This window comes from Musca autumnalis, unplaced genomic scaffold (assembly GCF_047663935.1).
Source record: "Musca autumnalis isolate F117 unplaced genomic scaffold, ASM4766393v1 scaffold_2, whole genome shotgun sequence".
NCBI classification, from domain to species: domain Eukaryota; kingdom Metazoa; phylum Arthropoda; class Insecta; order Diptera; family Muscidae; genus Musca; species Musca autumnalis.
The window spans coordinates 174,466,440-174,482,685 of NW_027411755.1; the positions used below are offsets into that span (position 1 = coordinate 174,466,440).

General features: G+C 36.1%; 1 protein-coding gene across 1 annotated transcript in view; it reads left to right on the top strand.

Moving 5' to 3' along the window:
* bdl (borderless) overlaps positions 1–16,246 on the top strand; it is a 191,947-nt gene that overhangs the window by 120,604 nt on the left and 55,097 nt on the right. Inside the window, exons 3-5 of the mRNA XM_073969929.1 lie at positions 446–730; positions 9,027–9,175; positions 9,539–9,799. Coding sequence (XP_073826030.1) covers positions 446–730; positions 9,027–9,175; positions 9,539–9,799 — 695 coding nt within the window. The remainder of the gene's footprint in view (positions 1–445; positions 731–9,026; positions 9,176–9,538; positions 9,800–16,246) is intronic.

The window sequence follows — 16,246 nt, forward strand, 5'->3', positions numbered from 1 at the left end:
GTAAATATTAAACTCAATAAATGTATCGACAAAAAATAAAATAGAGTAAAGAAAAGCGGAGAGAAAGTAAACAGAAAAGGTTGTAACAAAAACTATTTGTATCTATCCCTCCGTTGCTTTCCTTCCTTGCTCCCTTCCATCTCCTCCAACTTTCTAATAATTACCAAAGCTATGATTCTCAACACTTCTATGACGACATGACAATCAATAGAAGCTGTACGAGTATTATGCCACTTCTTATATTCCCATAACAATGAGCGAGTGTGTGTGTGCGTTTACGAGTGTATAAAATTGTCGATGCATGCATGTGTGCACAGAACCCTTTCAACAATAAGTGTACTAATGAACTTTGTTTTCTCCCCCCCATTTATGTTTGCAATGTCCAATGACCAATGAATGGCGCTTATTTTGCTGCCTCTTACTGCAACCTATATCTATCCACCAGGTGGTTCCCTAATAAAAATACCCCCAGTGAATCAAACAATTATGGAAGGACAAACAGCGTTCTTTCATTGTGTCATGAAATATCCCAATTCATCGGAGACTTCATGGTATAAAGATGGCGTTATCTTGCAAGAGATACCTGACCTTATGCGTCGTTCCCGTCTAAGTCCACAGGGCAGTTTGAGCATTGATCCAACAATGATGAGTGATAATGGTGAATATGAATGTTCGGTGCGCAGCAGTGAGGATGAAATACAAACAGCGAAGGCCTATCTTAACATACAATGTAAGTATTTGGTTGAGGGTGTATTTGTGTGGCAGGGGTCATCAGAGCTGTTGTGGTGGAAACGTTTCAAAGTGAACTATGGTGAGCTGCGTAAATGACAATGTATCAGTGAACTATAGTGAGCCAAGTGAACTATAGTGAATCAAGTGAACTATAGTGAGCCAAGTGAAATATAGTGAGCCACGTGAAGTATAATGAGCCATGTGAACTATATTGAGGCAACTGACCTATAGTGAGCCAGGTGAACTGTATTGAATCTGGTGAACTATAGTGAGCCAGGTGAACTACAGTAAGGCAGGTGAACTACAGTGAACCAGGTGAACTACAGTGAGCCAGGTGAACTATATTGAATCTGGTGAACTCTAGTGAGCCAGGTGAACTGTATTGAATCTGGTGAACTATAGTGAGCCAGGTGAACTACAGTAAGGCAGGTGAACTACAGTGAACCAGGTGAACTACAGTGAGCCAGGTGAACTATATTGAATCTGGTGAACTCTAGTGAGCCAGGTGAACTATAGTGAGCCTGGTGAACTACAGTGATCCAGGTGAACACTATAGTGAGCCAGGTGAACTATAGGTAACTATAGTGAGCCTGGTAACATGTAATGTATATATAATAATAATTGTTCCACAAACGTCCCAGGCGGGAGAAGGGACATGGTAACATGTAATGAAAAAGGTTAAATATATTGAGTCAATCAACTAAGTGAACTGTAGAAAGTCAGAACAGAGAACTATATTAAATTAGGTGAACTATAATGTGACAGGTAAACAATATTAAGCTTGTTGAAATTTATTGAACTAGGTCAACTATATTGAACCAAGTGTAGAGAGCCTGATAAACTATTTATATTGAACCAGGAGAACTATAGACACTCAGGTGAATTATATTAAACCAAGTGAACTACAGCGAGCCCTGTAGTTTGCTGGTTGGACCAGGTGAACAATAGTGAGCGAGAATAAATATAGTGAGCCTGTGCAACTACCTAGTGAACTATGATGAACTATAATGAAAGCCCCACAACTGTAGCGAAGCTGCTGAACTGTTGTGAAGCTGATAGACATTAATGAGACAAGTGAATCAATGTGAGCCGTTTTATTTTATTTTTAATTAATTTTTATGATTAATGACCGTTTATTTTTGCAAGTGAGAAAGGAAAGCTGAAGATTCGAACCAACACAACCACCACTATGTGACATGCGTGTTTCGCCGGTGAAACTATAACGACATGCGGGAACTATTGTTAGTCACCTGAACTTTTGTGAGCTACAGATATATAGTGAATTGTTGTCACGGAGTGACCTATAGAGAACAAAGCTAACTATCGTGATACAGATGAACCGTAGTAAACATTAAGAGATATTCTGTTTTCTATTAAATACCACAAAAGATCTACTGTTGTATAATGAAGAATTCAAAAGCTGCCCTGTTGTCAACAGAAGAGGCTGAAGAAGTCTTATGTTGTCTAAGGGAATCCTGCAGAGGTCTATTGTTGTTTATGGGATACCTCAATAGGCCTTTTGTTGTCTATAGGAGACCTCAAGAAGCTCTTTTTAGTATATTGGAGACGTAAAAGTTATTCTGTTATCTAAAGAAGACATCAAAAAGCCATTTTTGTTTATAGGAGATTTCAAGAGGTTCTATGTTATCTATAAGGAAGTCTTTTGTTGTCTACAGAAGATCTGAAGAAGTATTATGATGTCAAAGGAAAACCTCCAAAGGTCTTATGTTGTTTATAGGAGTCCTCAGAAGGTCTATTCTGTTTTCTATAGGAGACCTTAATAGGTATTCTATTATCTGAAGGCGTCCTAACAGTTCTTCTGTTGTCTCAAGAACACCTCAAGAAAAATCTCTTTGTCTATTGTAGAGCTCTAAATGTCTTCTGTTATCTATAGAACTTAAGATGTCTTCTCTTGTCCAAAAGAGGCCTCAAGAGGTCTTCTCATATCTAAAGGAGGTCTCAAGAGGCCTTTAGATATCTATAAGGGACCTCAAGAGGTCTTCTGTTATCTATAGGAGACCTAACAGGTCTTCTGCTACCTACATATAAGAGTGTTCTAGAGGTCTTTGTTGTCTATAGGAGATCTAAAGAGGTCTTTAGATATCTATAGGAGACCTAAGGAAGTCTCCTGTTGTCTACAGAATAGCTGAAAAAGTCTTATGTTGACTCGAAGAAGTCTATTGTTGTTTACACAGTCCACAATAGATCTTCTGTTGTCTATAGGAGTCCTCAGGAGGTCTTCTATTACCTGAAAGGGACCCTAAGAGGTTTTTTGTTATCTATATGATACTGCAAGCGGTCTCTGTTGTCTGAAGAAGTCCTCAAGAAATACTTTTTGTATATAGCAGACCTCAAGAAGTCTTGTTTTATCTAAGAGGTTTTCTATCATATACAAGAGGCACAAGAGACCTACAAGTTATTCTGTTGTCTAAAGAAGACCTTAAAGGTCATTTTTATCTATTGGAGGCCTATGGAGGTCTTCTGTTGTCAACAGAAGAGCTTCGGTTATCTATAGGAGACATAACAGTTTTTCTGTTATCTATAACTGAACTCAAGAGTCCTTTGTTGTCATTAGGAGATCTAAAGGGGTTATCTGTTATCTATAGGAGACCTAAGGAGGCCTCCAGTTATCTGCTGAAGAGCTAAAAAAGTCTTATGTTGTCTAAGCGAAACTTGAAAAAGTCTTTTGTTGCATATAGGATACATCAATAGACGTTATCTTGTCTATAAGAGTCCTCAGGAGGTCTTCAAGAAGTTTTCTGTTATCTATATAATACTTCAAGTGGACTACTATTGTCTAAAGTACTTCTCAAGAAGTATTTTAAGTATAAAGCAGACCTCAAGAGTGCTTCTTTTATCTATAGCAGACCTCTAGAGACTTTACGAGGTCTACTACCGTATACAGGAGACCTACAAGTCTAAAGAAGACATTAATAGGTCAGTTTTGTCTATAGGAGACCTAAAGAGGTCTTCTGTAGTGTACAGGAGACCTAAGGAGGTATCCTGTTAGCTAGAGAAGAGCTGAAGAAGTCTTATGTTGTCTAAGGGAAACCTGAAGAAGTCTTATGTTGTCTAAGGAAAACCTGAAGAAGGAGACCTAACAGCTCTTCTGTTTTCTAAAGAAAACCCCAAGAAATATTATTTTGTCAATAGCAGACCTCAAGAGGTCTTCTGTTATCGAGAGGAGTCCATAAGAGGTATTATGTTATATATAGGAGACCTCAAGAAGTCTTCTATTACAAAAAGGAAGCCTCAAGAAGCCCTCTGTTATCTGTAGAAGACATAACCGTTCTGCTGTTATCTATAGGATTCCATAAGATTTATACTGTTGTCTTTAGGATACCTCAAGAGATCTTCTATTATCTAAAGGAGACTTAACAGTTCATATGTTGTCTAAAGAACACCTAAAGAAGTATTCTTTTGTCTATAGCAGACCTCAAGAGGAATTCTGTTCTTTATAGGAGACTTCAATAGGCATTCTGTTGTCTATAGGAGGCCTCTTGAGGTCCTATTTTATTTTATAGAAGTTTTCTATTGTCTAAAGAAAAACTCAAGAAATATGTTGCGTCTATAGCAGACCAAAAATCTGTTCTCTTTTCTATAGGAGAACTAAAGGATCTTCTATAGACTTTAAGATACCTCAATAAGTAAAGTTCGTCTTTTATCTGACGAAAACCTCAAGAGACCTTCTATTATATTAAGGAGACCTAACTGCTCTTTTGTTTTTTAAAGAATACCCCAAGAAGTTTATTTTTGTCAACAGAAGCTGAAGAGGTCTTCTGTTATATATAACTTGATGAGTCCATAAGTGGTCTTATGTTATATATTAGAAACCTCAAGAAGTCTTCTATTATAAAAAGGAGGCCTTCTGCTATATGTAGGAGACATAACAGTTCTTCTGTTATCTAAAGGATTACATAAGATTTATTCTGTTCTTTTTAGGAGACCTCATGAAGTCTTCTATTATCTTAAGGAGACTTAACAGTTCATCTGTTGCCTAAAGAACACCTAAAGACGTATCCTTTTGTCTATAGCAGACCTCAAGAGGAATTCTGTTGTTTATAGGAGACCTCAATTGGTCATCTGTTGTCTATAGGAGACCTCAAGAGGCCTTTTAATATCTGAACAAGACCTCAAGAGGTCTTCTGTTATATAGAAAAAACTTCAAGAGATAGCAGACCAAAGATGTTTTCTCTTTTCTAAAGAGGACCTAAAGGGTCTTCTGTAGTTTTTATGAGACCTCAATAAGTATTATTTTATCTATAGGAGACCTAAAAGTTCGTCCGTTATCTAACGAAGACCTTAAGAGGTCTTCCATTATATTAAGGAGACCTTATAGCTCTCCTGTCTATACCAGACCTAAAGAGGTTTTTTAATATCTAAAGAAGACTTCAAAAGGTCTTCTGTTATATAGAAAAAAACTCAAGAGGTCTTCTATTATAAGAAGAAACCTGAAGTGGTCGTCTGTTGTCTATAGGAGACATAAAAAATATTTTGTTGTCTAAAGGTGTATTCTGTTATCTCAAGAGGATTTCTATTGTTTGTAAGAGACTTCAATAGGTATTATCTAATATATAAAAGGCAATGTGTGTATGTTAGTATGTTTGTTTGTTTGTATGTTTGTATGTTTGTATGTTCCGAATAGACTCAAAAACGGCTGAATAGATTTTCTTGAAAATTTCAGATAATGTACTGGGAACACCGGTGGTGAAAATAGGCTATATATTTTTTTTGAATGGTCGTCGCGGAAGTGAAATATCGCGGTCATCCCAAATTATTCAAAAATGTATTATTTCAGATAATATAACTAATTTTAGTAAGCGTGACTACAAAACCGCTAAAACACTGGCTTCAATATGTGGGATAACGCGGTCAACGCCATATTTTGGAATACAGTAAAATCCCGATAACATGAGATGTCACTATATAGAAATTCCGAAAACTCGATTGGAAAATCTTATGAAATTTTGTATGTGGAGTTTTTAGGTCTGAGAATAGGTCGTAATATATTTTTTTATCCCGCTAAGTGTAGTGACCGGTGGTCCTCCCCACATTTTTTTTAAGAAAACCGCGAAATTCAAGATACTTTTTAATATATTGTTTACAAATTGTTTGCAATGCTATGGTAATTACAGTCTTGACGACCATTCGTCGCGGAAGTGAAAATCGCGGTCATCCCAAAATTTTCAAAAATGTATTATTTCAATTAATTAGAACCGTCGTAAGCTGTTTTTATAGTGACCGGTGGTCTTCACCCACAATGTTTTTAAGAAAATCTGAAATCTTTGATATTTTTGAACGTATTGTTTACAGATTGTTTTCCCTGAATGATCGCGGTCATCACAACGTTTTCAAAAATGTATTATTTCAATTAATATACATAATTTTAGTAAGCGTGACACAAAAATTATATAAACACTAGCTTGAACAAGTAATATAGCGCGGTCGTGAGCTATTTTAATACGGCTAAGAGTAGTGACCGGAGGTTCTCTTTCAATTTTTTTTTTTAGATCTGAAGTCCATGATATTTTTAAACGTATTGTTTACAGATTGTTTGCAATACTACTGTAATTACTGTCTTGACCCTGAATGGTCTTCGCGGAAGTGAAATATCGCGAAAAGTGAAATATCGCGGTCATCACAAAATTTGCAAACATTTATTATTTCAGATAATATACATAATTTTGTAAGCATGCCTAAAAAACGCTATAAACGCTGAACACTAAACAGTAAGTGGGACAGCGCGATCAACTCCACATTTTGGAATACAGTAAAATCCGGATAACTTGAGATCGAAATTCCAGAAAGATCCATTGGAAATCAGACAAAGTTATTGATATACAATACAATATCATCATTGGAATCAGAATACCGCGATCGTGTTCGATTTTTGAAAATATTATAATTACGGATAAAATCTCAAAATGTGGGAAGTGAAACTTCATGAGCATTAATTTCAGTCCTTGGAATAGCTAGGTAAAGATACATTTTTTAAATACAGCAAAATCTCGATAATAACAACTACAATTTATAGAAGTAATTTTTTTATGAATTATATAAATGTTGCCATACATATCCCGAAGGAACATACATTTCGCTGAGGGGTATTTTACCACTATTGCATATAGAGCGCGAAGAAAAAAAAGCATTACGTTCGATCGGCCTGAATGAGGTTAAATCCACCAATAATAGCGAAAATCAGGCGCCACCGTTCTATGGGAGCTATATCAAAACGAGGACATATACTGAACAGTGGCTATATCTCTGAACTATCGAAAATCGGGAGGTACTGTTTTATGGGAGCTATATCAAAACGTGAACCTATTACTGTTACATACCGAGCGCAAATAAAAAGACGTATCTTTCGGTCGATACGAATATTTATGCTCTCCTCTTTAAAATATATTAAAACCAGATTTCAGCCATTTCGGTGTGATAATGATGTTAAATCCTCAAAAATAGCGAAAATCAGCCAGTACCGTTCTATGGGAGCTATATCAAAACGTGGACCTATACTGACAATTCTCTGCAGTAATAATTACGACCTCAACCGAGACCAACAATCCAATATATAGCAATGTTAATTGACGTGCACCGACCATTATATGTGGGTCACAAAGTGCTTTAAACTGTCGATTTATGGTGAAGGGTATAATAAAAGAGATTTTATATCATAAATTTGGGAGATACCATTATATGGAATTTATGTCAAAACATTGATTTATATTATGAAGTTTCTACAGGGATGCCTAATTATGGGTGTATCAATACTGGATAGATAACTAAAGTTTACTCGGAGAACCCAAACAACGGGCCAGCAACGCGGACCGGGTCAGCTAGTATTATCTATAGGAGTCCTCAAGAGGCCTTTTGTTGTCTATAGAAGATGTGAAAAAGTTTAATGTTATCTAAAGGAAACTCCCAGAGGTGTTATTTTATAGGAGACGTTCTTTTGTCTATAAGAAATCGTAAGAAGTCTTCTATTGTCTGGAAGTATTTTTTGTCTATAGCAAACCAAAAATGTTTTCTCTTTTCTATAGGAAACCTAAAGGGTCTTCTGTAGTCTTTAATAGACCTCAATAAGTATTATTTTGTTCGTAGGAGACCTAAAAGTTCGTCTGTTATCTAACGATGACCTCAAGAGGTCTTCTATTATCTAAAGGAGATCTCAAGGGGTTTTATATTGTTTTGTCTATAGGAGACCTCAATAGGCCTTCTGTTGTCTATAGGTTACTTCAAGATGACTTCTATTATCGAAAGGAGACCTGAAGAGGTTGTCTATAGGAGACCTTAAAGTTCTTCAATTATCTAAAAAATTACTCAAGAGGTCGGGACTTCCATAGGTCTTCTGTTATCTATAGGAGCCTAAGGAGGTCTTCTGTTGTGTGCAGAAGAGCTGTTTAAGTCTTATGTTATCTGTGGGAAAAACTCCAGAGGTCTTATATTCTTTATAGATATATCAATAGGCTTTCTGTTATCTATGTGAAACCTTATATTATCTTCTATTATCTTAATCAGACTTCGAAGGGTTTTCTGTTTTCTATAAGAGACCTTTTTTATATGAGACCTTTCTATAAGAAGATTTTAAAGCTTAAATCTTTAATTTCCTGATGATATTTTGTCTAATGAATTTTCAATACTCAGAAGGCCTTACTAAAGAACTAATGGAATTATAGGAAATTATTAAGAACTAAATTGAACTATAGTAAATTAATTGTGAGTTATAGTGAACTATAGAAGTCTAAAGAAAATTTGAGTAAACTTTAGAAAACTAAAGTTAATGTATGGAGACTTAGTGAGCTTTTAATACCTAATTTGAACTACAACGAACCTTCAGAACTATAGTGAAGTTAGTGAATTATAGGGAACTATAATGAACTCAAAGATCTACTGTGTACTCAATGAACTGTTATGAGTTCAGTGGATTATAGTCAACTGAGTGAAGAAGAACTAGGCCTTTAAGCCGAAAACTAGAGAATTAGTTAACCACAATGAAGTATTTATTGCGAGCAAGTTGAACTTTACAAAACTGACTTAGTCAGCGATCTAAAGGAAATATTGGGAACAAGTAAATTTTGTGAACAGAGAACTAAGTAAACTCACTTTGATTCAGCTGTATCATTACCCGCTCAATTCAAATTTTGTTTGCCTCACAAGCGAATCCACCCTCACCTTGTCCGGAGCTCATTTGCAAATGAATGTTCCTGCCACACAGCTATCCATCACCGTCGTCGTGTGTGATGAGAGTTTCATCTGTGTTCTATTTTATTGTTTGTTGTTTTTTTTTTTTTCAGATAAGGCTAAAGTGATTTATGCACCACCTGAGGTTTATTTGCCGTATGGTCAACCGGCTGTACTTGATTGTCATTTTCGCGCTAATCCACCGCTGAAGAATCTAAGATGGGAAAAAGATGGCCTTCTCTTCGATTCATATAATGTGCCTGTAAGCAGCATTACCATGGAACATTTGTTGTTCATCAGCATGCGTAGGCAACTCTCGGTAGCTCTGATGGCATACATACACCTCAATGTTGGACAATTATGACTCCTTTGTGGACGTATGAAGGATGTCATTTCCTTTTTTGCGTTTCATTTGTTGTTGTTGCTGTTATTTCTTTTTCCATTTAGTCCATACACATTTGAGGTTATGTTTCTGGTGCTGATGTTGCTGCTAGAGCTGATGATGAGAGCATGTTGTGATGCTGATGATTGTACAGCTATGGGCCATGGTTTTAATGTTTTGTTGTGGATATTATTGATGTCATTGTTGTTGCTTTTTGTTGTTCTCGTTCTTGTTTGCTTTCAGGGAGTCTTCTATAAAATGAATGGCAGTTTGTTCTTTTCCAAAGTAGATGAGTCTCATGCTGGCAGTTATACGTGCACACCATACAATGATCTGGGCACGGATGGACCATCTCCTGTCATTAATGTAATTGTTTTGCGACCACCAATATTCACAATAACACCAAAAGCAATTTACATACAAAAATTAGGCGAATCGGTACACATGACATGTCAGGCCATCGATCGAGATGGCAGTAATCATCCATCAATTGATTGGAAAAGGGTAAGTACGAAGGGAGTACAGCTGAACAGAAATAACAATTGTGGTAGAGGATGGATGATAGGCATTTGCATGTATGTCTGTATGTTTGGGTGTATAATTTTGGATGTATGTATTCACGGTGTGCCTTAACCAAATTTAAATGGAAGGTGCTTACACCTGGGAAGTTTTTGCAGATTCTGAAACTACATTGCTCATAGATGAGAAATATCAAGAAACAAAAAAATCGGCGGAGGGATTTTCAAATAAATCGCGATTTTAGTTCACATTTTTAAGGGTTCTTTAGGTTTTCACGATTTTGCTTGGAAACCGTTGTCTATTTGAGACCTTATATTATATTTTGTAAACGTGCCTATAGAAAATGTTGTAGCTGTGAAAATTCTCCACAAGATTGAACTTTACGATATTTTCGTAGGTTTTACCGTTTTTGAGATATAGAAGTTCAAACTGAGACAATGCACTGACTGTATCGCCTCCTTATAAAACAATGCCATTACTGAAATTTCCCAAATTAAACTTATATATCTTGAAAATGGTACAACCTAGGAAAAAATAAATAATCCATTTTTTTAAAGAATTTTCACAGCTTTAGCATTTTTTTTAGTCCCATTTTGATATTACTTGCGGTTTCCAAGCAAAATCTTGAAGACTTAAGATAAAAACCTAAAAATTTGAACTGAACCTCTATATCTCAAAAATGGTAAAACCTACGAAAAAACCTAAAAGCCAGTCTTGTAGAGAATTTTCACAACTACAACATTTTCTTTAGACTCATTTCGATACGACTTGCGATTTCCAAGCAAAATCGTGAAAACCTAAAAAAACCTCAAATTGTGAATTTTGATCGCGATTTATTTAAAAATCCCTCCGGCGATTTTTTCTGGTTTTTTAATTTTTCTTATCTATGAACATTGCTGTTTCAGAATCCGCGAAATCTTTCCATTTGTAAGCGGTTTTCATAAAAAGTTAGTTAAGGCGCACTGAGCATGATATTGTTTTATAAGGAGGCGATACAGTCAGTGCATTGTCTCAATTTGAACTTCTATATCTCAAAAACGGTGAAACCTACGAAAATATCAGAAGGTCAATCTTGTGGAGAATTTTCACTGCTACAACATTTTCTTTAGGGCCATTTACATAGGGCCCGCGGTTTCCAAGCACAATCGTGAAAACCTAAAGAACCCCTAAAAATGTGAACTTAAATCGCGATTTATTTGAAAATCCCTCCGGCGATTTTTTTTTTTTTTTTTTGTTTCTTGATATTTCTCATCTACGAGCTTTGTAGTTTCAGAATCTGCTAAAACTTCCCAGGTGTAAGCACCTTCCATTTAAATTTGGTTAAGGCACACCGTGTATTTGTATGAATGTGCGAGTGTATTAAAATGATAAACAAAATTTTATGTGGGACATTTCACTTGAGAAACAAAAGTGAAATGGGAAAAATTCAAATTTCCCAAGCCACCAATTCCGCCAAACCAAGCCAGGAGGAACTTCTTGTAGGCCTTAAACGGTCTACTATTACCTAAAAGAAGCCTCAAGGGGTCTTATCTATAAATGATCTCAAGAGGTCTTCTATTGTCTATAGGAGATCTAAAAGTTCTTCTGTTGTCGAAAAGAAGTCTTATGTTGCCTAAGGGAGACCTTAAGATGTTTGCTATGATCTAATGGAGGCCTTCTATTATCTATAAGAGATCTAAGGAGGCCTTCTGTTGTGTATAGGAGACCTAAAAGATCTTCTGTTGTCTAAAGAAGGTCTCAAGACGTATTGGTTTGTCTGTGACAGACCTCAATGGGTTCTCTGTTATTTATAGGAGACATAACCCTTCTTCTGTTATCTAAAGGAGACAATGAGATGTCTTCTGCTGTCTATGGGAGACCTCAATATGTCTTTTATTATCTAAGGGAGACCACCAGAGGACATCTGTTATCTATAAGAGACCTCTGTTATCCATAACAGACCTCAGGAGGCCTTATGTTATGTATAGGAGAACTAACAGTGCTTCTGTTATCTAAAGGAGACAATGAGAGGTCTTCTGTTGTCTATGGGAGACCTCAACATGTCTTTTATTATCTAAGGGAGACCACCAGAGGCCTTCTGTTATCTATAAGAGACCTATGTTATCCATAAGAGACCTCAAGAGGCCTTATGTTATGTATAAGAGACCTAACAGTTCTTCTGTTATCTATAGGAGACCATGAGAGGTCTTCTGTTGTCTATGGGAGACCTCAAGATGTCTTCTATTATCTAGAGGAGACCACCAGAGACCTTCTGTTATTTATAAGAGACCTCTGTTATCCATGACAGACCTCAAGAGTCCTTTTGTTATGTATAGGAGACCATAAGAGGTCTTCTGTTGTCTATGGGAGACCTCAAGATGTCTTATATTATATAAAGGAGACCACCAGAGGTCTTCTGTTATCTATAAGAGACCTATGTTATCCATAACAGACCTCAAGAGGCCTTATGTTATGTATAGGAGACTTAACAGTTCTTCTGTTATCTATAGGAGACCATGAGAGGTCTTCTGTTGTCTATGGGAGACCTCAAGATGTCTTCTATTATCTAAAGGAGACCACCAGAGGCCTTCTGTTATCTATAAGAGACCTCTGTTATCCAAAACAAACACCAAGAGGCCTTATGTTATGTATAGGAGACCTAACAGTTCTTCTTATCTATAGGAGACAATGAGAATGCTTCTGTTGTCTATGGGAGACCTCAAGATGTCTTTTATTATCTAAAGGAAACCACCAGAGGCCTTCTGTTATCTATAAGAGACCTCTGTTATCCATAACAGACCTCAAGGGACCTTATGTTATGTATAGGAGACTTAACAGTTCCTCTGTTATCTATAGGAGACCATGAGAGGCCTTCTGTTGTCTATGGGAGACCACAAGATGTCTTCTGTTATCCAAATGGGACCACCAGAGGCCTTCTGTTATCTATAAGAGACCTATGCTATCCATAACAGACCTCAGGTGGCCTTATATTATGTATAGGAGACTTGACAGTTCTTCTGTTATCTATAGGAGATAATGAGAGGTCTTCTGTTGTCTATGGGAGACCTAAAGATGTCTTCTATTATCTAAAGGAGACCACCAGATGCCTTTTTAGTATAGGAGGCGTAAAAGTTCTTTGTTATTTATAACATACCTCAATAGGCTTTCTGTTATCTAAAGGAGACCTATAAGTTCTTCTGTTATCTATAGGAAACCATGAGAGGTTTTCTGTTGCCTATAAGAGACCTCAATATGTCTTCTGTTGTGTATAGGAGACCTAAAAGTTCTAAAGGTCTTCCTTTGTCTATGGGTGACCTCAAGATATATTCTATTATCTAAAGTAGACCACCAGAGGCCTTCTGTTGTCTATAAGAGACCTCGGTTTTCCATAACAGACCTCAAGAGGCCTTCTATTATCTACAGTAGACGTAACAGTTCTTCTGTTATCTATAGGAGATAATGAGAGGTCTTCTGTTGTGTATAGGAGACCTAAAAGTTCTAAAGGTCTTCCTTTGTCTATGGGTGACCTCAAGATATATTCTATTATCTAAAGTAGACCACCAGAGGTCTTCTGTTGTCTATAGGAGACCTCTATATTTCTTCTGTTATCTTAAGAAGACATCCAGAGGCTTTCGTTATATATAAGAGACATCGAGAGGTCTTCTGTTGTCTATAGGAGACCTCAAGATGTCTTCTATTATCTAAAGGAGACCTTAGAGGCCTTCTGTTATCTATAAGAGAGCTCAATAGGTCTTCTGTTTTGTAAAGGCCTGCGTACATAAGCTGCATTGCCTGATTGCCTTGCGTTGCTGCTTCATTTCTGACATAATAAAAATAAATGAATAAAGAAGGCCGAGCAAATTTCGAACTGGGCTGCCCTTTTCTTTTTTATTCTTTTATCAGAAGTAAGCAAGGTAAGCAGGCAAGGCAGCTTATGTACGCAGACCTTTAAAGTTATTTTGGTTTCTAACGAAGGCTTCAAGATGTATTCGTTTCTCTGCGGCAGTCTTCAAGGGTCTTCTGTTATCTATAGAGGACCTAACAGTTCTCTGTTATCTATAACAGACCTCAATAGGCCTTCTGTTTTCTATAGGAGACCTAACAGTTCTTCTGTTATCTTTAGGAGACCATAAGAGGTTTTCTGTTATCTTTAGGAGACCTATAGGCCTATTCTGTAACTTTTTAACAACTTTACTCATTGTTTATTTTACAACAATTTTATTTGTTTGTTTTATTGTTGTTACAAAAACAAAAGAAATTTTAACAACATTTTAATCGATAAAAGTTACAGAATTCCTATACTAAAGAGGTCTTCTGTTGTGTATAGGAGACCTAAAAGTTCTTGTGTTGTCTAAAGACAACACAGTTCCCTGTTATCTATAACAGACCTCAAGAGGCCTTCTGTTATCTATAGGCGACTTTAAGAGGTCTTTTGTTGTATATAGGAGAACTCAAGAGGTCTACTATTATCTAAAGAAGTCCCCAAGAGGCCTTCTGTTATATATAGGGGACCTAACAGTTCTTCTGTTATCTATAGGTGAGCATGAGAGGTCTTCCGTTGTCTATATAAGACCTCAAAAGATCTCATACAGTCCTTAAGTGGTCTTCTATTATTTATAGGAAACTTCGTTAGGCCTTCTGTGTTATGATTTTGTGTGGGACATTTCACTTGAGAAAGAAAAGTGAAGTTGGAAAAATTCAAATTTCCCGAACCACCAATTCCGCTAGACCAACTTCATTTAAAGAACTTCGTACCGTCTTCCATATGCCCTTAGCAATGTTTAATAATTAGATTTTCGAAACTTTTGTCAGTATTCCCCCATATCTAGTTATATGTATGTTAGCGAATATATAATGCCTTTTTATATGTGTTTGTACACTTCTTCCGCACATGCACATATACTTATTTGGGATTATTGTACTTTTATTAATGCCATTCCGCTTCTGGATTCGCTTTTGTATATATTTTTCAAACATAAACTGTTACTTGTATTGAAGAAAATGTCATACACACACACTGGCAGCTTCACACTCGATGCCCGGTCAAAATCATCAGCATAATAGAAGCGAAATTGCCAGGTGTATCTGCCAGAATATTAATGCAGACGCATTCACCACACAAACAGAGCAGCAAACAAACATTTGGAGAACATTATTGAAGATAAGTGTAACTTTATTTCTGTCATGTGGACATCATCAATGTCCATTGAGTCATAAACCAATACTTTGTTATTCATGTGCTTCCCATGTACCTACATACATGCATCCTTAATGTATATGGAATGTACATAAATGTGTCCCCTGAGTTGCAAAAGAGACATTTTTCATTTTCATTTCTGGCCATTTTTAAAGCATCAACTCCTACTGGAGTAATGGTATGGATATGCTCGTGGCATTTCATTCATCCAATACTTTGAATTAACCAAATTTTGATTTTCCATCAAAAGGAATGTTCATCATCATCGTCATTATCAAGACCTCCCCTACTCCTACTGTAATCGTGCACTAAAACAAAAGACAAGAGTTATCTGTTCGAAAATTTTCAAAAGCTCATTAAAATCAATGCATAAACTAGCCATTATTGGATGGTTATTCAGATGACATGAGAAATCTTTGATACAACTTGTTAATATTTCGTAAAGGCCATAACTAAGGATTTTCCATAGAAGTTATCTTGGGGTAGAATTTTAATTGAACTAATAAACCATAATAGAGTATGGTCAAAGACATAACAGAATGATGATGGAAATTGCAAATTTGTTGTGATGAGTTTTACTTTGAAATTTAAAAGTGTTGGTTGGAATAGAAATGTCAATAAAAAGGATAAATGATGAAATATAAAATTTAAGAGGATTATTGCAGAATGTGTATTGTAGACAGCTGTTGTATCTACAGAAAGAAAACTCGATATGTTTTCATTCTTTAAAAACCTAGCTTATATCTATAGAATAATTTAATGGTCTTCTAATGGTCTACAGAACTCAAACAAGTTTTGAACCTCTTCTATATTTAGAAGAGAACATCAACAACTTTATGTCCATAGGAAAACAAATCAAAGGTTTTGTATCCATGGAAGATACCAAAAGACTTCTACCCAGAAAGGACCTCAAAGATTACATATTCACACACAACTCTAGAGATCTTCTACCTATAGAAGACTTCGAGCCTTTTATCTGTAGAAAGATCCCAAAAAAATCTTTCCATCCATAAAGGACCGCTATGGTCCTTTATCCATATACGATATACCATAAAGGTTTACTATTCATAGGAAACCTCATAATTTTTCTTTAAAAAGACATCCAACTTTTTTAACAAAGAGACATCCAGAAATACCAAAGCTTTTCTATTCATGGACCACATAAAGATATCGAAGGTTTCTATCCATAGAAGTCCTTAAACGTCTTTTACCCAACGGCCTCGTCTCCATTAAGACCTAATTCTATCCATAATTCT